The 25175-nt window shown below is 37.2% G+C and overlaps 1 protein-coding gene across 1 annotated transcript in view; it reads right to left on the bottom strand.

Annotated features, from left to right (window-relative positions):
* The window catches only part of LOC141312084 (KAT8 regulatory NSL complex subunit 1-like), a 55481-nt gene that overhangs the window by 20690 nt on the left and 9616 nt on the right, over nt 1-25175 (bottom strand). The window contains exon 2 of the mRNA XM_073832579.1: nt 18262-19513. Coding sequence (XP_073688680.1) covers nt 18262-19424 — 1163 coding nt within the window. The 5' untranslated portion in view covers nt 19425-19513. The remainder of the gene's footprint in view (nt 1-18261; nt 19514-25175) is intronic.

Here is a 25175-nt window from a genome sequence, read left to right as displayed (position 1 = left end):
TTTATTTCTTTACTACATGCAGACTGAAGCACACGTGACGCTCCCGCTAATTTTTGGCATTTGCATCTCACATGAACAGATAAACTCAATCGCCAAATCGCTGCTGTGAGTTTCACTTTTACCGTTTCATTTGAGAAAACTAGCATCATATACACATAGAAACTTCACTGCAACCTGTCAAAATAAAAGTACGGTTTAACATGAAACAGAACAATATTAGTCCTGTATTACTTTTGTACAGTATAATGTAGGTGTTTATATATTCCTATTTAAATAATTTACATAAAACAATATATATGATAAAAAAAATATTACAACAAGATTAACCACTTAATTATTATTTAAACGTTTTAAACTGAATATAATTTTTCTTCCACGCATTGATTTTAACAGTAAATTTCTGTTTGTTTGAAAAAAATTAAAAGGGTTTATTTATCATTTGATTAAAAATAAATAAATGTTTGTGCTTTTTCATTATCAGAAAAATTAAAACACATAAGAAAAAAAAAAGATTTTAGAACCCTCAAAATGTTAAAAGAGAGTTTTGGACTTATTTTTCCATTGAAATGAATGTATTCGTTATTGCACAAAGTAGGCTAAAGTACCGGGAAAAAAATTAAAATGGCTTATTTATTTTATGTTGTCTGTTTTAAAGACAATTTTACTACAGTTTTGTTTATTAAACTTAATATTTGTTATTTCATGGTGAAATGTTTTGTTATGCACTTCTTGTGCACTGAATACATTTAGAATGTAGGCTATGTATGTAGCTTGTTTGAAAAAGCAAAAAAAAAAAAAAATCGCAAATAAAATCGCAATCGCAATATTCGTTCAAAATATCGCAATATGATTATTTTGTCCATATTGCACAGCCCTAATGCGCATCAAAAAAAAGTCATGTGACAGCAAAACCTAACTAACCAGCGGGTCGATCTCTTTCTATAGCATCTGAAATGTTATGGTCATTCTGAAATGCCTGAGCAAAGTCTGTCAAAGTATTTCTGTATAACTGCCTCCCACAACAGTCTTACACAACTTGTTTCCAAAACAGCAGGCATCCCCCTCCGAAAGCAATGACCGCATTTATTTTGTTTCGTCTGCTCGCTCCGAGGCACAAGTAATTTATTATATATGAAAATTATTATATTCAGTGGCTTGTCCTACTTTTTTTTACTGATATGTAGTGCCAATTTATCAGGAAGTGACGATTTTGTTCTCTTTGACTCGTTGGATGGAAACCGTGCTAATTTGCAAATGTTTTATGCAATATTTAAATTCTGTGCTTAAGTTAAATTCGCAACTTTGGATGGAAACCCAGCTAATGTGTATGCAATGCTATGAGTGACAAAAACCTCTGCTGTATGTCACAAAAAAGTAATGGAAAACAACAGATAAATCATCCAGTTGCCATGACCAGTAAGAAAAGTTCTCTTTTTAATCCTTCAAATAAATAATAATAATAAAAATCTATAATCTAGAGAACTTGTTTTTTTTTTTTTGCCAATAGTGGCTGTATCTGTCCAACAGCTGCCTGACACGTTAACACAAGATCCAGTTGTTTATGCCTCCAACACTGGGAAAGAAAGCAAGGCCAAATTGTAAAAAGCTGGTTGTTGATGTACTGCCCACATCTATAAACTGCTTGCTTGTTTGTGAGAGGTTCCATACATATATTGGCCCTACAAGCAGTAAAATGAGTCCCATTATTTGTGCTGTTGCTTCTAGAAGGTTCTGGCACTGTTAATTTGACCACCCGGGAATAAGTGATAAAGCCACAACGACTAGTAATAATTTCTTTACTGCCAAACAATGTGTAGCAAAATTCATTCGATTGGTGGAGAGGTGGTTCTATGATGTCACAAAAATGATGAGTCATATTAATGAACCGGTAAGCATGTGTGACATCACATTCATTAGCAGCACAAAGACACAGACAAACCGTCGGGAAAGGGTATGTGACCTGAGCTGCAGATATTATGGCTCGCTTATTTCATTACAGGACAAAAACAGGCCTAAGAAAGATGCAAAACATTGAGCGGGTTTATTCAGTCACTGTGCCACACACATTCACAGAGGCGCACACACATACACACACACACACCCTTCACAGAGGAGTCTTTTCATTATGGGCCAGGCACTACAGGCGCTGCCAGGTACAGATGATAGTGAGCCATACAGACAGAAAGAGGGAAAGCAACCTCCGCTGTAGGTATAACTCTACCTTATCAGAAATAAAAATGCATTAAGACCTCATGAAATTCAAAGTGGCAGTATCGTCACTTTTTAGACACATTTATCAGCCAGTTATATGTTAGTGTATTTGTAAAAGTGGACAAAAAAAAAAAAAGAAAAAAAAAAAAGAGGTACACACAGTCTTTTACTTCTGGGCTAAGAAATACTGAAAATACCCTAGCAACCAACTAGAAAGTAGTCATTCATATTATAAGAATCATATAACCAGAAAATCTAATTTTTGTTGTCTTTTTATTTTCACTATTAAATACAATTTTGTTTATCATCATTATTATAAAATTGTATTTTTTATTACTATTATTATTATTATTAGTAAGAAGAATAATAAAAATAATAGAATTTAATAACAATGATTTTATTCAAAAAAGAGCCCCTCAATAATGTAAGAAAACTGAATACTGCTACTGAATAAATAATAAAAAAAAGGTTATTGCGACTTTTATATAAGATCTCTTTTCTTTGCAAATGCGAGTTTTTATTTCCCAATTCTGACATTTTTAACCTCCGAATTCTGACTTTTTTCTCAGAATTGCGTGATATAAACTCACAATAGCGAAAAATAGTCTAATTTAAAGGTGCCATAGAATGGAAAACCTTGACTTACCATGGACATGACATACCATGAGTATGAGTATAATTAAATATACATTTCCTCCATGTGTCAGCTATTGAGATGAGCAGCTCTGTGAAACAGCCAATCAGAGCAGAGCTCATTAATATTCCTTCCAAATAAGGCAAAAACAGACCATTTCATTCTAGGGACAAATCCTAGGGTTGTAAATGGACTTGTAAAACCGTTTCTGGAGAATTTTTGCCCTTTCCTATGCCATATATCTTCTATGTAGATATCAGAGAACAATTTAAAATATTGTTTCAATTAGGGATGCTCATTTCGGTTAATTTTCCTGACCGACAACCGCTGCTCGTTATCCAAACATTAACCGTTAACTGATAAAATTAGAATAAATTAGTTTAAAATAAAAATAGAATGCACGCGTATCTGTGATACATTAAAAATACAAGCAAATGTTTTATTTTAACGTGCAAACAGCAGCATACAGAGCAACAACAAAAACTGTATTGACATATACTCAAATTATCACGCATCAGCAGCGCTTCTGAGAACAGAGAAAATCTGAATGAAAAAAAAGAATAATATAAATAGGCCTACACTAAATATGTATAAATTAAATTACCTAATTAAGATGACAAAACTAAAACACACTGAATCCTTTTATGCGTTTTGAAGAACTGTACCGGTCTTATTCTTCTCGTCGGACATAAAAATATATAGCAGGCCAGCCAATACCTCAGTGTGCCTAGTTTTTAACATGTCCACATGCTGTACGGATAGGCAGGACCGCTGCCTGTTAACTCTTAGATCCGCGAAAAAAACACCATCACAAAAACCCTTTCAATTTGCGGTTCGGGACTTCCATCCACTGTCATATGCGTGTGGAGAAGCGCGTGTTTTACAGCGTTCAGCAATAGCCAATCACAGACATGTATGTTGATTTGATTATCACTGTGGCCAATCAGAGGAGGCTATGTTACAATCCACTCACCAACCAAAGTGCCGGTTTCAGTTTTGCTGATTTCTACACTTTCGCAAACTCTCTCATTAAAACAAAGAAAGTGTTGGCATTATATAAATAAGACATTAATTGTGCAGTGTAGTGTTGGGCGATATGCTCAATTTTCATATCGTCCTATCGTCAGCATCTGAGATCGCCGATACACGATACTATCGTGCTAATTTATTTAATAATATGTAAATATGTCAATATGTAATAAATTCCTTATTCGTTTTGTAAGGGTAGTGCATGTGACTTGTGACACAGTTGTGCGTGTACAGAGCGCTGACGGTTTTCTGTTTCCTTTCGGTTTCATTCTCTGCTATCTTCAGTGAGTGGTAAATGTGCGTGCCTGAATGTAAATGAATGTATCTTTCTGTACCCGTCATATTAAGATAATGCTACCGCTATATGTCTGATCTTTGTCATCAGTTCATGTTGTAGTTCAGTTCATATAGAATGCGGAGAAGCGATGTGCGTGTAATTCACGTGCATATGTTTAGCGCCATTTTATCGCATCGTAATTCTAGTTAACGCATATAGATACTGAGGTGAATGTTTTGTTTACTATATACAGACAGATTCTGATATATCATATTTATTTCAGCCCAGTGGCGGCTCCTGACAAATATCTCTGGGGGGGCAACTGTTCCGATGATGGTAAAGATAACCGCTTTAATGGGTAAAATTATGATAAAATTCAGATAGCCAACTTTACAGCATTACATTACATTGTTTGATTTGGTTTCCCTGTTCCTAGATGGCAACATCAGGCATGAATTGTACAAACTGTACAGTATTTTGAATAGCTATATTAAATTTATCGCAATGGTCTCAAATACACTGAAACACTTCCACCATGGCCATCAAGAAACACATTGTCATCAACTAGTTTGCCCTCTAAGAGTAAATACTTTATTTCTCATATTAAAACTGTAATTATTCAAATCTTTTCAGAACATATTCAGTATAAATTTGCCTGCCAATAAGCAATGAATACAACTATTTAAAATTCAACATTTGAAGAATACAACTTCAAAATAGACAGACATGTAGATGATTGTGAAAGATTTTTTATTCAGTATAATGTTTTACATGGAAAGTTCGGTTTTCTTTTAGCTGAGGGTTATAAAAATAACGTTAAAATAATGACACTGGCATAAAACTAACGTTCAACTTTCCACTTTATAAAAGTCCCAAAGTGTCACACTAAATTGGACAAACGAGTCAAAAAACACGTATTATAGGTGGATCTGGCAACAAACGGAGGCTGCTGCACCCGCGCTCTCACTCAACGCGTTCTCAAGCCCCGTTCACTGCAGCTTCTCGCAGCAACATGAATTGCAATCACTTATGTGATATGAGGTGGTTTAAACGGCTAAATAATCATTCAAAGAGCTTGACATTTTATTTTTGAATATAAAAAATGACCGAAGTCCAGACCTCGGTGACCTCATAGCTGGCTACGACCGTGATAACATAAACAATGCACCATTTAATAACACACGTCACTTGTATTGAAATTTTGCTCGCCTCTCTTTTAAGCAGGCGAAGTGATCAATTACCTTCTCATTAAAATCAGGCATGTTCCTCACAAGTTCCCTCTCCATTGAAAGAATGGCCAATGCATTCAGACGTCTCGCTACGCGTGCGTGCTGTACATCTTCGAGCACGCATCAGTGCGTATTACGAAATCACGTTGGGGCGAGCCCTCCCGGTGCCCATTGAAATGCATTGTAGGGTTCAAAATGTGAAAAAAAAAAATCTCACAATATAACTCTATGAGACCGGCTGGGGCGATTTTCAATCTGACTGAGATCGCCCCAAGGGGGCGGGGTTTTAGGTTGGAAAGTGACATTCAGGCTGTTGATTGTACAGTAATATACAGACTAGGACCAGCGAAATAAGACTCTTTTTCACCTCTCTTTTTTCGTGTGGCTCAAGGAGGGCGATGCACTATCGCCCACCATGGGCCAGCCGCCCCTGTTTCAGCCTAAACCACATTTTACTACCTCTGTTATCCTAATGACTGTCTACACTTAAGTCTACACTTAATCTATGTACACTGTATGTATGATGAATAAATCTCTTACCCATTTTCACTGCACACATCTGCGGCACTATCTACTCTATGCTTGTGTTTATACCGCGGCAAGTTTCTGAGGCATCCTAACCGACTCTCTGCGCTGCATCGCTAAAGTTAGGTGCCTTTTTGACGGATAATGATAATAATCGTCTTACTATCGTCAAAGGCATCAGCAACAGGCGATATCTCTGACTATCGTCGATACACGATACTATCGTCTATCGGCACAACCCTAGTGCAGTGTAAAGGTTATTTTATTACTTTTTAATAACTTTATGAGATTGCGATGAACTACTCTAGGATGAGTGATAGCTTTCCAGTGATTGTAACGGGAGCGCCTATTGCGCACTTTCTAGACTATAATTCATTCAGAATTTGAATACATTCACTCACGGATTCACTCTCTGATAACCCAATAACGCCACTTGCCATTGAGTTGCATATACTACATCTGTTTACTAAGTAAAGGTGAAGCGAAATATGTCTGTACAGCCACACTGCACGTGTCGACACGCGCGCGAGTAAACAGATAACTTACAAATAGCATTATTTCTTTCACCATGCAGCAAACGTACAAAAAAAAAAAGAATAAAAAAAAACCCTTTTAAACCGTTTAACTGATAGTAATAATCGGTTAAAATTCTTACTGTCGGTTAACGGTTAAACGGTCAATATGAGCATCCCTAGTTTCAATGCATTCTATGGCACCTTTAAATATATAGCCTTATGTGACCTATAGACATTTTTCCCCCGCAACTATTTAGAATTATGAGATATAAACTTTTATTATTAAGAATAATAATAAAAACAATAAATAAAATATAATAAAAAATGAATAAAAGGTTATTGCGACTTAATATATATAAAGACTTAGACTTTTCTTCCTCATAAATGTGAGTTTGTATTTCCCAATTCTGACTTTTATACCTCCCAATTCTATCTTTTTTCCTCTGAATTGCGTGACAAGCTCACAATAGCGAGAAAGTCTAATTTAATAGACTTATGTGACCTACAGACTTTTTCCCCCCTCGCAACTGTTCAGAATTGTGAGACTTGTAAACAATTTACCACCAAAATAAAAAAAATTTAATAATAATGATAATTTAAAAATGAGACCTTCAATATCTAAGGAAGCCCGTTTCTGCTACTAAATAAAAAATAAAAAGGTTATTCCGACTTTTCATCTCACAATTCTTACTTTATTTCTCACATAGTTGCGTGACAAACTCGCAATTCTGAATTTTTTCTTAAAATTGTGAGATATAAACTCACAATTACAAGTTATAAAGTCCAATTTTAAGGACTGATATGTGACCCTGGACCACAAAACCAGTCATAAGGTTAAATTTTACTAAACTGAGATATATACATCATATGAAAGCTCAATAAATAAGCTTTCTATTGATGTATAGTTTGTTAGGATAGGACAATATTTGGCCGAGATACATCTGTTTGAAAATCTGGAATCTGAGGGTGCAAAAAAATCAAAATACTGAGAAAATCACCTTTAAAGTTCTCCAAATTAAGTTCTTAATGCATATTACTAATCAAAAATTATATTTTGATTGGTTTACAGTAGGAATTTTACAAAAAAATCTTAATGGAACATGATCTTTACTTAATTTCCTAATGATTTTTGACATAAAAGAAAAATCAATAATTTTGACCCAAACAATGTATTTTTGGCTATTGCTACAAATATACCCCAGCGACTTAAGACTGGTTTTGTGGTCCAGGGTCACATATGTTCTCAAGAGTTGCGAGTCTCTCAATTTTGACTTAACTCGCAATTGCGTATTATAAAGTCGGGAGTTGTGAGATACAAACTCGCAATTTAGAGAGAAAAAAAAAAGAATCCCGAGTTATTATCTTGCAGTTCTGACTTTATTTCTCAGAATTGCAACTTCATGTCTCACAATTCTGACATTATAACTCTCAATTGGGAGTTTATATCTCAATTCTGAGGAATAAAAGTCTGAATTGCAAGATGTAAAATCGTAATTGTGAGTAAAGGTCAGATTAATGAGATAAAGTCGCAATTACCTTCATTATTTTTTTATTCAGTGGCGTAAACAGGCTTCCAATATGCCTTCAAAGTTTATTTAAAAAGTTATTGTCAGAGCAGGTTTGAAATTTTGTCAGGCGATTTAAAATTGTTCAAAAGGCAGCACAGGCTCAATTTAACCACACTTCCACCTCACAAACTATGAAACATCAATTTTTCAGTGCAGCAGTCTTTTATTCTAAGTGCAGGGTAGTATTACCACACTTCCGACCGCAATATAAAAAACTGCAGCTCTGAAAGGTCGTGGACATGAGCACCAGACAGCCAGAGCAGGGTACACATCTGACGGTGGAAAATGGAGAAAGAAAAAACACCTGCACATGGTTTCCACGGAGATACTCTGCCATCACCAATAAGACACAAGAGACGGTGGGCTGCTGTATCCCACAGTCCAAAGGGCAACAGGGCGGATGGAAAAAGCTGCTGGCAGTTTCAAAGCAGCGCTGATGTTTAAAAGGATGCCCTTAAATATTCATCTGAGAGCTGATTTGCCGTTTCTACACTAATGGTTAAGATGCATACTCAAGCAGAGAAAACCGGTGCTTGAGCAGTGGGTAAGAGCAAATTAAATCATTTGCAATTAGCTTTGGGATGGAAGCTAGGATTGATGGAGGACAGATCACAGAATGTACATGCAATGGTGTGAAACAGACAGAAAAGCAGCAGAAGCTAGGCAGAACAGGCATTTTAGCTTTTTAACCCTCTAACCCTCTATTGTAAATTAAAAAAAAAAAAAAAAAGAAACTCTAACCCTCACATCATCGGATGCCTATTTTCCACAAGATTCATTTTGGTCTCCATGAATTGTCTGCAACATACTTTGGTTATAATTCCTCAATGGTTGTGTAAAACACCCTTTCACCACGTCAGAAACCGCTCTGTTCTGACTCGTTTCAGTGCATGTCTCTCTAAATGATAATGAGCTACTGCTCAACCCGCTACTCTCCATTTTTTTTGTGTGTATTCGGTGTCTCATTAACATCAAAATCAAAACTAATCCACTGTATCCACTGGCTCTGTTGTTGGGAGAAAATGAAGACTCTTACGTTCACTTCAACATGCAGCAACAAAACATTGCATTGCTTACAAGACATTTGTCACTACAGCTGCTTGAACGCGAAGAAAACGCAGCGGTTGTGGGCGGAGCTTGAACAATGACATCACAGAAAATCAAAACGGCTTGATAAAATGACAAATTTACAAAGAATACTCGTGCACTATATTCAAAGATTTCTAAAGTCACACAATAGTTTGGCCAAAATTTCTCATTTACCAAACATCATGACATTCGCCCTGGTTTCTCTTTGAGAGAAGTAGCGATATCCAACCTGAATACAGACTGACCTGGTTCTTGAGTTCAAGTCACTGACTTAAAGGGGTCATCAGATGCCCATTTTCCACAAGTTGATATGATTCTTTAGGGTCTTAATGATACGTCTATAATATACTTTGGTTAATTCTCAATGCTAGTGTAAAAAAGTCTTTTTACCATGTCAAAATCAGCCCTTTTTAGAGCGAGCTATTCTGCTGCATGTTCCTTTAAATGCTAATGAGCTCTGCTCGCCCCGCCCCTCTCTGCCATTGGATGACGAGCCATAATGTTTACTTTAGCCGAATTTAGCCACGTTTATCTGCAAAACTTGCTAACTAGCACATTATTAAGAAAGGCCATTTGCTAAGATGCATAAAAAACCCTTATACTCACTTCTGCTGTGGGTGAAGCTGCATCACGAACGATTCGCACAAACATGGAGGCATATGTAGATTGGGATTGGCGCTTTCCTTTTAAAAACGAAAGTAATGTTATCCTCTGCATCTTCAGCTGCTCAGATTTCGGGAGTAAATGATGACTGCTATGTTCATTATTACATTCAATTAGAGACATTCTTGTTTTCCCCTGCACCTGAGTCGACACAATGACGATTGTAGTCTGACTGTTTCAGCGCGGTGAAGGTGGGTCTAAGGCAAGGCGCTCATACATGTTGGCACGCTCTGTGAAGGACCAGAAGTAGAATATATCGCTAGGCACCATTCACACAGAATGCGCTTTTGTGTTGACAAAGAGTTGAACTTGAACGTGTTTTTTAAATGCCGTTTCATGCATGAGACGAGAGCGCAACAGTCAAACGCATCCATGTTTACATAGAAAACAAAAACAATGGAAAAAGCAGCGCAACCGAAAAAAAAAAAAAAAAAAAAAACGGTGAAGTGTATGAAACTACTACTGTATGTCTGATATTTCATGTTTGCATCATGGTGACAGGCTGAAAGCTGCTGTTAATTGTTTTCACAGAACGTTTACAGTTAAAAAAAAATAGTCTACTGGTGTTACAGCTTCAGTCATTTGGAATTTGAATTACCATGACTTTTTATTTTATTTTATTTTTTATCTCATTTACCTCGTACTATTTCTCAACATATAATATGTATAACACAAGTTTGTACAAGATTTAGTTGTAGTTCATGCATCTTTTCTGCAAAGATATTCAACAAGTGATTTGTTTAACATTTACGTAATGTATTAGAATAGAATTTTCTTTAACTAGAGGGTTAATAAAGAAAAAGTAACTTGAATCATGTTGTTGTTAATTGTAAAAAAAAAAAAAACAACAACAACAAGAATTGGTCAAACAGGTTCTGAAAATAATTCACAAGGACTACATTCACAATATGATACTTTCATGGTGCTTTAGCACCTAATTTCAAGCTTGAAAGCATTAGTCCCCATTTCTATTTTGTTTTACTGCAGAAAGGAAATCATACCAATTTCATACAGGTTTTGAAAGAATGTTCCATTTTGGGTGATCCAAGTCTACATTATAGATCAAACATCTCATTACAGATTTTAATCTGTGTATAAACAGCCTCTGCATTTCATGAAGCAGGTTTACATTTTACTCTTATAGATAAAGGACAACATTAGCTACCTCATAGTGACAGCCCTGAGAGCAGACGCAACAGCGCACAGCTGGGTCTGCCCTTTAAAAATCAGTCAATCTTTCTGTGCTGCAGGCTACTACAAACACAAACAGCCTCACAATCACTTAGGACCTGTTGAGATTCTCAACATTACTTGGGTCACACCAGTCGGTGGCTACAGTGAGTGTATGGAGATGAACGACACCTGCAAGACCTGTAGTTAGGGGTGTACGACACATGACCGTCTGTGTTTTGCTATCAGAGTTTGTTGTTCTCTCATACTGTGTATGTGCGTGTGCACCGGAAACCACACTGCCACAATTGAAGATCTCTCATTTCCTGTACTCACTAACGTGGGACACTCTACATAAACTCAAAATGGTTGGTGACAACTTCAACTGTACTACACCACTTGCGATTTCATAAAATGGGATTTGAATTTGTGATAACCATCTCAAAATTCGAATTTGATTTTCTTCAAGGAAAACAGAGCGAAAATATTGATGATTCACCTTCCACTCTATCTCACAAACAGATTTGTGTTTAATAAAAAGCTCTTTAAAATAAGAACACCTCCCTTTAATACCATCTGCCTTTGACTAGCAATAGCAAAAACCAAATGATATTCATTGATATTAGCCTGGATATATATGGCTAGATGAAAACTAGCCGGCCCATCAACCATGCATGTACAAACAGAAGTACTTTCACTTGTGCATACACACATACACATATTAACATGCAGACACAGAACAGGTGCAGCCACATGACTGTGGATGGGATGCAGAGACAGGATATTTTCCTGGCAGTGCTTGTATTTCAAGAAGCAATGGTCGGATTTTAATATGTGTGTGAAGGAGAGGGAGCAGATGGAGAGAATGCAAAAAGAAAAGAAAAAGCAGCAGAATGCAGGAGAAGAAGCACAAAAGCTTTCACTGAGGGTGTTGAGAAAAAGGAAGAGGAAAGAACGAGCGAGATAAACATAGAAATTGCCACGAAAGCAGATCCGTGAGAAAATGTTTCTGGGATGCAAATCCACTGTATGTGCGATTTTGTTCCTGTTCATAATTGACTGATTCTCATGAGTGATGGTATAGAAATTGAGCACATTAAGCTGTTAGGTCTGTTTAACGGACATACCGATCTCAGAGAGGTTTGAGCGCACAGTAAATAAAACACTAAATAAGTAAATAAAACATTAAATAAAACACCATTTAAATTATTTGGTTACAATATTAGTAAAAGGAGTCCCAATTCAAACTGGCAAACCTCTGTGCTGCCATTTGGTCAAGACATCATTTGGCTATTGCAACATGGTTATTTGGACATTACAACATCCATAGGAATTCAAGTGTGTAAATGGAGCCTACATGGGCATGAGTTCAACTTGGAGGGAAAAAAGACAACAGAAAAAGGGGAAAAACTAAAGAGGAAACCAGAAAATATCTGATGAAAGATTTGTATGTACTGACGTTTGTGGGGAGGTTTTTTCACTGAGTCACTGTTGTTTTGGACCCTAGAGTTCTTCTGTCATTCACAAGATAAAGACATTCATCCAGGTTTGGTAAGACATAAGGCTGAGTAAATGAAAACGATCCCTTTTACAGATCTGGTTTTGATAGTCCTGACAAATATTCTAGCTGTGTTTTACTTAAAGTAGTTTTATTGAATTACATTCAATGACAGGACTGGATATTTCTCCTCAAGGGTATTAAACCATCATGTGTGAAGAATGAAAGCAGTGCTAAACAATTTTACTCCATTCACACGGGACCTGCGGCCAGAGGGCAGTGGGACTGGTGTAATAATCTGCAAAAACTGTAATCCTGACTGATTAAAGAGATGTCTCTCTGACTTTAACAACTCTATTCATAATGGCCTTGTTCTTAGGAACTTTATCTTACAAATACAGAAGGATACAGAACTTGTAACTAAAGAGAAAATACCAGAACAAAAACATCCAAACGGATTTTAAATTAGTAAGACTAGACAAATGTGACCACAAACCCAGTCAAAAGAAAAAAAAAAAGAAAAATTGAGAAAATTGCCTTTAGCAAGTTGTCCAAATTAAGTTCTTAGCAATGCATATTACTAATCAAAAATTAAGTTTTGATATAAGTTTTGATAAATGATTTTTGGCATAAAATAAAAATCAGTAATTTTGACCCATACAATGCATCTTTGGCTATTGCTACGAATACACCTGTGCTACTTAAGACTGGTTTTGTGATCCAGGGTCACAAATTAAAAAGGGTAAAAACACATTATGGAAGTGAATATTGAAAACAATGAAAAAAACATTAGAATAAAAAAAAAACAACAACTTGACAAAGCCGGCTGTGTGACCTAGAAGGTTGACTGGTAAAACCAGAAACCATGCTGATGGGGAATCCTTGATAACAGAAAAAGAGCTTTTCAAAATGGTTTGAATACATTAGATGAATAAACAGTGTTATGTAATCTAGTGAGGAGTCTTTCTGATTTGTTATATTTATACACACACACACACACACACACACACACACACACACACACACATTTCAAAAGGTGGCAATGTCCAGACAGAGCCCAAGAAAGACCCCAGGAAAGACATAAAAGGGAACGATGTTAAACACTATACTATATCTGCTGTCACTAAAAAAGTCCATATCCAAAGATGAGGACCTTCAGGAGAAATTGTACATGGAGTACCTAACTATAAACTCCAATGTAATCGCTCCTCACTTAAATCATGATTACTACTCAAAACAAGATGCAAACATGGTGAAAACACAAGAGACAGAAACATTGATTAATGGTTACTCTAGAAGCACCATGGAACATTTAGTGATGAGCACCACAATGACTTTTGTTTTATTAAAAAAAACGAATTCTAATAAATAAACTAAAAATATTTTTGAAAATGTCATTCCCAATTGTGTTGGGCAATATGCTTAATTGTCCTATTGTCAGCCTGTGAAATCGCTGATACACAACATTACCGTGGTAATTTATTGAACTACTTAGTACTACTAAATACTTAGTTTCATTGCCAGAAAGTGAACCAACACCTGCATAAGGCTAAAATCAGCCTAATATTTTTAATATGACTGAATTTGCATGTAACATAACAAATTTAATAGAAATGTTGTAAGTTACTAGTTATAATGCTTATATTTTCTCAATTATTCAGAAAGCAGCTACAGAAAATGAGTGAAGAACATTTAAGTTACCAAAGAACATGACTTCAGTCTAGCACAAATATTATGCACTTCAATCAGTGAAGCTATCTCTGTATGATGAACAAATCTCTTACCATTTTTGACGGATAATAATAATAATAATAATAATTGCCTTGCTATCATCAAAAGCATCAGCAACAGACGATTATCTCTGACTATTGACTATCAGCAATCCTAATTCACAACCCTTTATGGAACACAAGAGTTATACTTCAATATAACCAAAGTGAACAATAACTGGAAAAGTTAAAGATCAAAATGCCAAAAAACAAACAAACAAAAAACACACGCAACATTTGACATCAATTCCATATTATGGTGTTTTTATGTCCAGTTAGTAAAATCATTTCAATGTTTTAATTGTGACCCTGGACCACAAAACCAGTCTTAAGTAGTATGGGTATATTTGTAGCAATAGCCAAAAATGCATTGTATGGGTCAAAACTATCGATTTTTCTTTCATGCCAAAAATCATTAGGATATTAAGTATCATGTTCCATGAAATTTTCTACTGTAAATATATCAAAACTTTTTGATTAGTAATATGCATTGCTAAGAACTTAATCTGGACAACTTTAAAGGCGATTTTTTTGCACCCTCAGATCCCAGATTTTCAAATAGTTGTATCTCAGCCAAACATTGTCCTATCCTAACAAACCAATACATCAATGGAAAGCTTATTTGAGAGAGCTTAATTGACACTAATGATTGGTTTTGTGGTTCAGGGTCACAATTTATAGCTGACTAGAGAGTAGATTTATCAGAGCTGTATGGGCCACTACTTTTGTGGTCCACAAAAATTTAAAAAGACATAAAGGTGGGTAAAAGACAATTCTTGTTTGTCTTGACAGAAGGCGGCTGCATGACAGGTACAAACGTCTGATGCTCGACCAGTTCAATGACTCCCTTTCATTCAAACCGGTTCTAGCTAACAGGATTACAGCAAAGAAACAATGAACTTCGCCAGCTGGTGCGTGCAAGTACACGAAAGCTAATTGCTAGCCCATGGTACCAGAAGGACACTAGCAAGACTGAGAAATGCAGTCGCACTTATGCGCTCATAATGGATTTTGAGAATGGTCTTCATGGAAACTTGGTTATTTAGTGGGGTTTTGTTCCAGGACAGACAAGGATGCATGGTACACAAACTGGGTTAATCATTAACAGTGACTGAACACTCTTAATCTGTCTGTGGTAGAGAAACTATACCAAAAAAAAAAAAAAACACAACTCACTTACAATAACTGAATCCAATACAGCAATACATCCTCCCCACAGTGACTTCAAGAAATCAACCCTGTTTACCACCTATGATCCGAACTAGCACAAATGAATCTTTGGGTACTGCAGATTGCACTCAAGTGACCTCTCGGCTCATCAAGACACTGGCTTTAATGGCTGATTAAGCAGCAAGACAAATCAACTACCTATTAACAAAAAGGCCTTGCATGCAGTTACAACATGCACTCATGTAGGACCAAATCCCACAAAGGAATCTGTTGAATAACACGCAAAGGACTAAAAACCAAATGACAAGAGGTGGATGGATGGGTGGAAAGCAAACGGTGAAGTAAAAAAATAATAATAATAAAAATAGCATAAGCTACACAGTCCTATGTCAACACGCTTCACTATGCTCGTCGCATAATCTGCGAGTAAGCCTATTTGTCCTTGCGCAATAGTCATGTGACTGACTGATGCTGAATGTAGGTTATCCCCTCATGGAGTGGCCTTAGTCTGTTTGATTAAAAAGAAAACATTTCTGACTCACTGAGTTGTCAAAGACACTATCCAACTACAATGATGCAGCAAAAAAGACTGAATTGAGACTAAAGAGACTGATTGAAAATAATTTTTAAATGTACACCAAGTAGGGATGTAACAATATCAAAATCTTGTGGTACAAAGTACACAATACAATATTTATTGCAAGATTAAAAAATAAAATAACAATTAGAGAGAGAGAGAGAGAGAGAGAGAGAGAGAGAGAGAGAGAGAGAGAAATCAAGAATTGAAAAAAAAATGGAAAACAGTTTGACCTGCACCTGAACTTTAAATGGGAACTCAATCCCTTTTTTTATTTTATTTGTGATATATTGTCTCAGTCTTAATTACATTCACACTGGCGTTTTAGGAAGCCAAACAAATTAGAATATAATAACAACAATAGTAACAGCCATATATTGTAAAACACGTAAAATAAATGAAAATGAACATTTATTAGGTATATTATTTTTGCTTTACACTACACTAGGGAAATTACAATGCTTCTAATTCCTAATTTCTACACTTGAAAGAGATATTTTGAATTTGGACTGCAGTAACATTACTCTTTTTACACTTTTAAGCTTTTATTTTGATGGAAAAGGCAGTAGAGCTTTTATTTTGAAGGAAAGCTCCAGCTTCAGTGAAAACAGGCTTACCAAAATACATCTCACTACAAATCTAGTGAAATGCTGTAATCATCTGCCGCAAAAATAAAGCTTAACTGGTGGCCGTTGTGTTCCCAAACGAGCGCTAAACGTAAACGGAGCCGTTCTGAGGTGCAGAAAACACCGGATCACAAGCTGATGAAGGGACTAAGCCATATTTTAGACTAAGCCGATTTTAGTTTGCTTGACAGATACTGTGCCAAAGCATAGCCTAATGGCCCAAAACAACTGGTGGCCATTGCATTCCCTAATATGCGAGAAAAAAAAAAAAAAAACAGCACATGCAATAAATTAGGGATGCACCGATCCTAATCGGCCGAGATTGCTAGCGCGTTTTGTCAGTAAAGCCGGTTCTGTAATCAGCGGTAAATGCCATCAGGTGCGTGATTTCACGTTGAGCCGTATATACTACACACAGCCGTTGTTCACTGACGAGCTGCGCACATTCACACTGATAATGAACATTGATTTGCGCAGCTCGTCGGTAAACAACGGCTGTGTGTAGTATATACGGCTCAACGTGAAATCACGCACCTGATGGCATTTACCGCTGATTACAGAACCGGCTTTACTGACAAAACGCGCAATCATCTCGGCCGATTCGGATCGGTACATCCCTACAATAAATGAGTTCACTGCACTGACTATAAACAGTCATTTTGAGGCGCGGAAAACACCAGATCAAAGATCGACCGCTTGAACGAAGTGCGCGCTTCGCTTTGAAATGCGCAGCAAAAGCAGACTTGATGAAGGGATTAAGCCATATTGTGCTTTCGGTTCGTCTGACAGATACTGTGCTGATGGCCCAAAACACAACTTTAAGGACCTTTTATGTTAGAATAAGAAGTTTAAATATATTTTAAATACTACACTTTTTGCCCTGAAGACCTGTTAATTCATATCGTCATGTGACAATAATATCAAGACAATCATATCAAGTTTTGTTATCGCAATATCATATTGATAATATTGTTACATGCCTAACACCAAGTAAAGCGAAATTAGGCAAAAGCGGAATTTATCACAACTACACATCTTCACATGCCAATGCTTTTAGCAATTATCTAGATCTGTCTTGGGAAGAGGATTATTTCTCTTGCATCTGGAATATTTGAGAACAAGCCCCTTGGATAATAAGAATAAACACTGAACTGAAATAAATATAAAACACACACCAAAAGGATGTAGAAGTAAAACAATGCCTTATCTCTGCCCTCCACTTGTCCAGTGTGTTCTTACCCGGAGGTTGGGATGGGTGAAAACAGGTCCAAAAACTGACTGAGAAAGTGTGCGTATGGATTTAAGGAAGTGACTCACTGCCTCTCAAGAAAAATCCTTTGACATCTGAGAATATTAAACAAGGCTCAGCCCTTGGGAAGGGAACGACTGACTTGGTGTGTGTTGGAGAGAGTGCAGGCGTTTGTCCTTGCCTAACCAGGATGGTAATGATATTCAAGAGATGAGCACATACCTTCATTTTCAATAAGATTCCTTTGTGACAAAGCAATCGGGATGATCTCAAACTCAACAACAAATCTACACTTACAAATGAACGGAGAAGAACAACAGCCACTCATTGATAATTGTTCAATATCGGTTGCTCATCACGGATAACTACCGTGGTTTCATGAAACAACTTGACCCAGCCTTTGTACCATCATACTCCATCTGGATTCGCATTATCGGAGGAATAATCAATGTAGGTACTCACAGAGGAATGTGGCGTTGCTCAATGTCGACCCGAGCCAGTTCGTCCTCCTCCACATCAGTTTCTCCTCCTGAGCTGCTTTCCGTGGCGTCAGAATCGAACGCGTATTCGGATGATCGCAGGTTGGTGGTGCAGCTCAGTGACAGTCGCTCTAACTCAGCCGGCATGGATCCACTCTTCAGAAAACGTCTTAGTCCGTCCCTCTCCTGAGGGGTGAGAGACTCATCACCGTAACGGCTCCTCGGCCGCCTGGCATCCAGAGCACCCAGCGTCCCCTTGAGTAGTCCACCCAACTGTTGTTGCACGTGCCGCTCCACCTGCTTGGCCTGCACCACCTGCAGGCGTTTACGTAGTCGCCGTAGCCGCGCTTCGATCTCTCCTTGTCTGCTCTGGCTGTGCTGAGTACGGTCGCTTAGTTCCACCCCAAGGCCACCTAAAGGGTCTTGCTGGGTATCGAGCGAGAGCGCCAACGTATCTTCAGTGGCTAGTGGCGGACAATCCGAGATTTTGTCTTTTGTGTAAGGTGCGATGGAGGTTGGAGAGGTTGCGGGAGGTTCTCCATTACTGGGACCCGTTGATGGCTGGTGCTGCTCCGCACCTTCTCGAAGAGGACCGTTGCTTGTCAGTCCCCTGGTAGAATTGACAACTTCAGTCTGATTTGACAAATCCTGCTCGGCGGTATGTTGCCCACCATTTAAGGTCACCGCGTTGTCTCGGTCAGTCGGTTTACTTGCTTTCTTTGCTATGCCATTAACTGTGGCGCCTTGGACGATGGGCGGCCCACATGGTCCACCGCCGGCACTCATGATGCTCTTTGGCTGCTCCTCGGGGGGCTCTAAAGCCTGGTGTTTGCGGGGTATGAGGCTCGGGAGGATGCTGTGCGTCTGCAGTAGAACACCTTGCAGCTTCAGGGACTCTTTTGCTGAGGACACATCTGAACAGTGATATGAGGTAACGAGGGGCTTGCAGGGGCCGGCCCCGCGAGAGGGGCGTTCCTCCGAGGCCTTGCGCTTGACGGCGCCGTTACTGGACACGAGGATGTGGTTGCCGGTGCCGTTGCCCTCCACGCCACTTGGGGAGAGGGTGGAGGAGGACGGAGCCAGTTTGAAGCGTATGCGGTGAGCTTCGGCCGGAGCGTCGGTCAGAGCGGGCGCCATTGCAGCCATGCAGCGCTGGGAGGGGGCGGGCGAGGGGGCCTCTCCCGGTGCCGAGGCCAGCTCCACACCACCCACCTACCACTGTGCCAGGGGGCAGCCTGAAGAAATACAAGACAAAGAAGCATGACAAGTTAAATTTAGCTGTTTATCATGAATTAAGTCAACATGAAACAGCAAAGAATCAAACATTATTGTTAGACACATTGTGCGAATAAACATTACTCCCCGTCAGGTTTCAGATTTATCTGCTACACTGAATGGTTAATAGTATTTTCAATGTATGAATGAAATTAAACAGCAAGTGCAAGATACTACCTAAATTACACTGGTAGCTGACAGATGTCACACAACCAAAAAAAACAAAAACAAAAAAAAACACGTAAAAAGCATTTAAGCATTCAAACCTGTTCACTAAGATCCTTTTATTATCCATTGAAACCCACAATAACATTTAAAATATCAGTAAGCCTAATATAAAAAAAATAAATGTACATTTTGAAATGAAATTTAGTATTTTTTTCCTATTCTTGTTTTTAAAAGTATCTTTTTGATTCTGTTAAAAAGTGAAGTTCAAAAAAAAGTGTAAATTATGAAATGGTCATTTTCATGTCACTACTGAAACAGTGCGTTTTAAGTCTATTGAAGGAGACTGATTTTAACTACACCACTACATTTATGATCAGGAAATATTCAAGTGTCCCTTTCTCTCATAACTACATGTTGAGTAGATATGCCCCAACATTTTAAAGTAAATGTGTTCAAAAGTCTAAAAAAATCTGTGTAACTTTAAGTAACGACACTACCGAAACCTTTTTTCTGCAATTAAGCACACTTTTTTGGGAGTTATTCCATAACATTTAGTTTTTATAGGTGTACCATTGTTCAGAACTGTGGTTGCTAACCATGTGCTGATTAGCATCTTTCAGCTAGGTTCAAAAGTATCTAAAATTGTCACTATCGAAATATCTGTTGGAGTTTTGGTAGTGACATCTTTGTTTCTGGGGTGTTATTCCATGAATTTGTCATTACTGAAATAGTCATGACCAAAACACGTGACAAAAGGGAACATACTAATTTTTTTGTATGTTTTAGTAGTGTTTCAGTTTGCAAGTTAAAATTCTATAATTTGATGTGGTCGCTACTGAAAATGTGCAGTCACTTCAGACTTTTTGTCAAAAATAAAAGTATACTGAATTATCATCCAAGATGATATGGTAGTGTTTGGGTCAATGCGAGAAAAACAGTTTTCTAAAAACAAGAAATCTCATAAATCACTTTAAATATTGTTAAAATTGTAATTGTTATTGATTTACCTCTGACAACCTAAAAAAATAGAAAAACATTTACAATGTATATGAAAGCAAAACATGAAATAAATAAGTACATAAATAAATTAAAAAATATATTAATAATAATAAAATCATGTTCTTTATCCATCAATATGTATTAATTTTTTTGTGACATTAAATGGTCATTAAACACCACACCACATTTCAAGAGGTGTTTGTGTTGCAAATCATAAAGACAACAGCCCTGTTCACAAATACAGTCTTTACTGGTAAATTACCATTAAGTGATCATGTGCGAACAGGACCCAGTAAATTTGTTCTGGCAATTTCCCGGTATGAGAAGTTGTAACATTACCAGTAAAATACTGGTAATGTGCTCTGCGTGAACGCAGAATGAGTTTACTGGTATGAGCATGTACAAGTTCAGAACGATCTGACGTTAGACGTCCAACTCTGGGCCAATCATAACATTCTGACGCAAAGACACACTGTGTAGTTTAGTTTGTAGTCATCTATTACAATGTCTCTCTATTCCAAAAGCAGCTGCATGAACGTGAACGTTTGATACAAAAATTTAATCAACAAAAAGACCGAACACACATACCCCTCCATGTGTAAAAACAAAATGCCAGGAGGTGCAGCCGTTATTTCCAGTTAATGATGTCACAGAATTTACCAGTATTTTAAAACGGATGTGTGAATGGTGCTTTGCCAATAAAATATGCTGTTCATACAGTTCATACCCTGTTAGTTACAGGCGTTTACTACCTTTTAATTTATTATTATTATTATTATTAATATTTATGTATTTGTGAAACATACTGTAACATGATTACACACACATACACTCACAGACTATATATCAGCCACCTTGCTCTCTAAGATATTGGCATTAAAAACAAAACTAAAAAAACAATAATATTGTTCAACCACTAACCAACTATGTAAAGTTCCATATACATTTAAAAAAAAAATTACACATTATATTAAGTAGGGATGCACCGAATATTCGGCCACCGAAAATTTTCGCCCGAAAATGGCCCAAAAGTGCATTTTCGGTTTTCGGCCGAAAGACTTTTATCACCGAAACAACACGACTGAAACAGTATGTTGACGCAAATAGAAACCGCAGCCTGCACGTGCTTGTCTAAAGCAACACGTCTGCGGTGTGGACGTATTTCAGTATATCTGAGAAAGACCCACGGATAGCTATTTGCAAAACTTGTAATGCCAAAATTTCAAGAGGGGGTGTGTCTGCAGTCGTGTTTGCAGTGATGAGAGCAGAGATAGAGACAAATGTAGCTTTCAGTGAGTGAAAAACAATGGCTTTACGTTGGTGTTACGTCGCAATATTTTAAAGATGTCTTTTCTATATACTGTATTTTTATAAATATTTATGTTTTAAACCATGGAGGTGAGCCAATGGATATCACACAAGCAACGAGAAAACTGCGTGAAGTAAAAACTGACAGTGCTTTCAGCATCTGATGTGCATTCTCTCAGAGACAATGAGAGACGGTTATACTTCATATGCTGATATTAATTTAGTCCCCTAACATTTTTCTTGTGCCCCAAACACGGTGAGAAAAAAATCAAAAGAAACATATTTTGTGTAAGGTTTGTTTTTGAAAGTTGGTTCTTGAAATAAAGCTCTTAATTTTCATTGATGACTGCAGTGTTATTAGGGGTTAAGAAAGTCTTATGCTGCCTTCATGTGATATGGGAAAGATGATGCTTTCCACTTGTGAAGTGGAAATTACCAGTGTGTTGTGTTCAGGTGCTTTTGTTGTCGTTGGGAAGAGAAACACGGCAGACTCGGAATTTGTCCTCACATGCTACTTCGGTAAAACAGACCAAATAAAATAACATGAAAAAATTGCCGCCTCCAGAACACTGTACCGCACAGCACCCTACTGGAGGCGAGCCACGACAAGCTAGCATCTTCTCTTAACGGGATTTTTAAAGACAACACTACGTTTAAATAGCGGCGTTATTAAAATCCTTTATGTCCCAGCATTATGGGGGCTACAAACTAACCAACTAAACAGCAGAGAACTTTTAACATCATGCAATGCTTATTATTCAGTATAGTTTCGTTGCTGTCCGCCATGTTGAAAGGTCAAAGTTTATCCCATCTCGGCAGCTCGGGTATCATAAAAAATTTCGAGCTTTCCAGTGGAAATTACAACGTGAGTGGGTGTTCATGTGCAATTTCGATGTCGGATTTTGGTATTTACCATAATTACGATAGCACATCAGTGTTTCCCCTAGGTTTCCAGTGTTGGGGGGGGGGGGGGGGGGGTGCTTAGGGGGTTGGGTGCCGGTAGCCAACGTTACTTTTTTTCCCGGTACTTTACCCTACTTTGTGAAATAACGAAAACATTATTATAGACTTATTCAGTGGAAAAATAAGTCCAAAACTCTATTTTAACATTTTGAACAATAGGGCTCTACCAACTTTTGCTTTTTTTTTTTTTTTTTAATTCTTGTGTGTATTATTTTTTCTCATAATCAAATTAAAAGTATAAACATTTATTTATTTTTAATCAAATGAAAAATAAACCCTTTTAATTTTTGGCAAACAAACAGAGGTTTACTGTTAAAATCAATAAATAATAATAATTTAACATTTAAATAATAATTGTAGTATTTTTTTCTACAATTAAGTGGTTAATCTTGTTATATTTATTTTTTATCATATATTGTTTTATGTCAATTATTTAAATAGGAATATATAAACACCTACATTATACTGTACAAAAGTAGTACAAGACTAATGTTCTGTTACATGTTACTTTTATTTTGACAGGTTGCCTTGAAGTTTCTGTGTGTGTACAGCATGTTATGATGCTAGTTTTCTCAAATGAAACGGTAAAAGTGACACTCACAGCAGCTTTGGATATTGAGTTTATCTGTTCATGCGAGATGCAAATGCCCAAAATTAGCGGGAGCGTCACGTGTGCTTCAGTATATGCGTGTAGTAAAAGCGCGTCTCCACCATTCATACAAACAGAGGCAAACGGAGCATGCAGGATTCATATTGAAACGGTCTTTTTGCATTTCAGTTTTCACAGACACTAGTCCATATCGCGATTTGAATGAAGTAACAGACCAACTTTTGATTTATTAATCCAAAAATCGACGAATTTACGTGGCATTTCGCGCTATAGTAGATTCGGTTTTTATGAATGGAGTCCGCGATCCAGTCCGTGTTTTCGCAGAGGACACATTGTAAACACGCGATCATGTAAAGACAGAAATGACATACCTTCGTGTAAATAAGATAAATAACACAAGGCAATTTAGTTTGTTTAATAAAAGAACAATGTATAGCCCTGTTCTATAGGAAAGATAACCTTAATGACTTCTATTGTGATCTGACGCTATATCGAAAATAAAATGAACTTGACATTCAAGGGGGGCGGGGGGTGCCGTTGGGGGGGCGGGGCGCCCCCCTAAGATAATGGTAGGGGAAACACTGCACATGAAGGCAGCATTAATTATGATTCAGTCGGTCTTAAATTTGGGGACTGAAAGACAAGAATTGTGATGAAACTTCAAAAGGCTATCCATTGAATAAATGTGAGCGCTGCACGTTTCAAAGTCATTTGCTACACTGCTTTGTGTACCATTCTGACAGCGCCTCCTGCTGGAAGAGAAACGCATATAGTTGTAAATGTGAACTGATGGATCCACATGATAATGTGTTATAAAACTTTAAACAATTAAACAATTTAAACAAAGGCAGTAAAATATATGTATATGCAATTGCAATTCCTTGATTTTAGTAAGATTACTACACAGTCTTAGCCATAAATGCAATGGTACTAATAATTGGCATAATTCTTTCGGCGTTTCGGTTTTCGGCCTTGGCTTCCTCTTTTTCAGTTTCGGCCAAGAATTTTCATTTCGGTGCATCCCTAATATTAATGTTTATTTATTCTTAAATTTTTACCAACAGACTGAACAGTACTAATAAACTAATAAAAATGAACTTATATTTAATGCTGTCTGGGTTGTATTTTTTATGGTCGCATAACCTGCCAATGCTGGCATCTCCTACTTTGGCTAGTTTCTACCAAGCAACATATGAATTTTGAAATACATTACTGGACTTTGCCAACTATAAAAGATAACTATCCCCAACTATAAATGATTTGTTACATTTAATTTTATGCATCCAAACAGATGTACAACCAATCTGCTATATGACCCACCAGTTGAGGACCACTGCACAATGGCTGACAGTATCAATGTACAAAAACCGAGCGTTTCAGAGAAAGTTTCATATGAAGGCCCTCATATAGAGGCCAAGCAGATCAACACAATCACATTTTTATAAAGAGCAACTGCAGAACCCAGGCCTTCAGACTAACTGCTCTGTGACGTCAGGCAATGTTTATTCTCATTATTCTCAAAACAATGACAACAGACCGTGACGTTCGAAGTGACTATGAATGCAGGTAGTAGT

The sequence above is a fragment of the Garra rufa genome, chromosome 1 (assembly GCF_049309525.1).
Source record: "Garra rufa chromosome 1, GarRuf1.0, whole genome shotgun sequence".
In the NCBI taxonomy this organism is placed as follows: Eukaryota; Metazoa; Chordata; class Actinopteri; order Cypriniformes; family Cyprinidae; genus Garra; species Garra rufa.
Note: the sequence above shows the minus strand (reverse complement) of the source record. Positions and strands in the feature narration are given on the sequence as shown.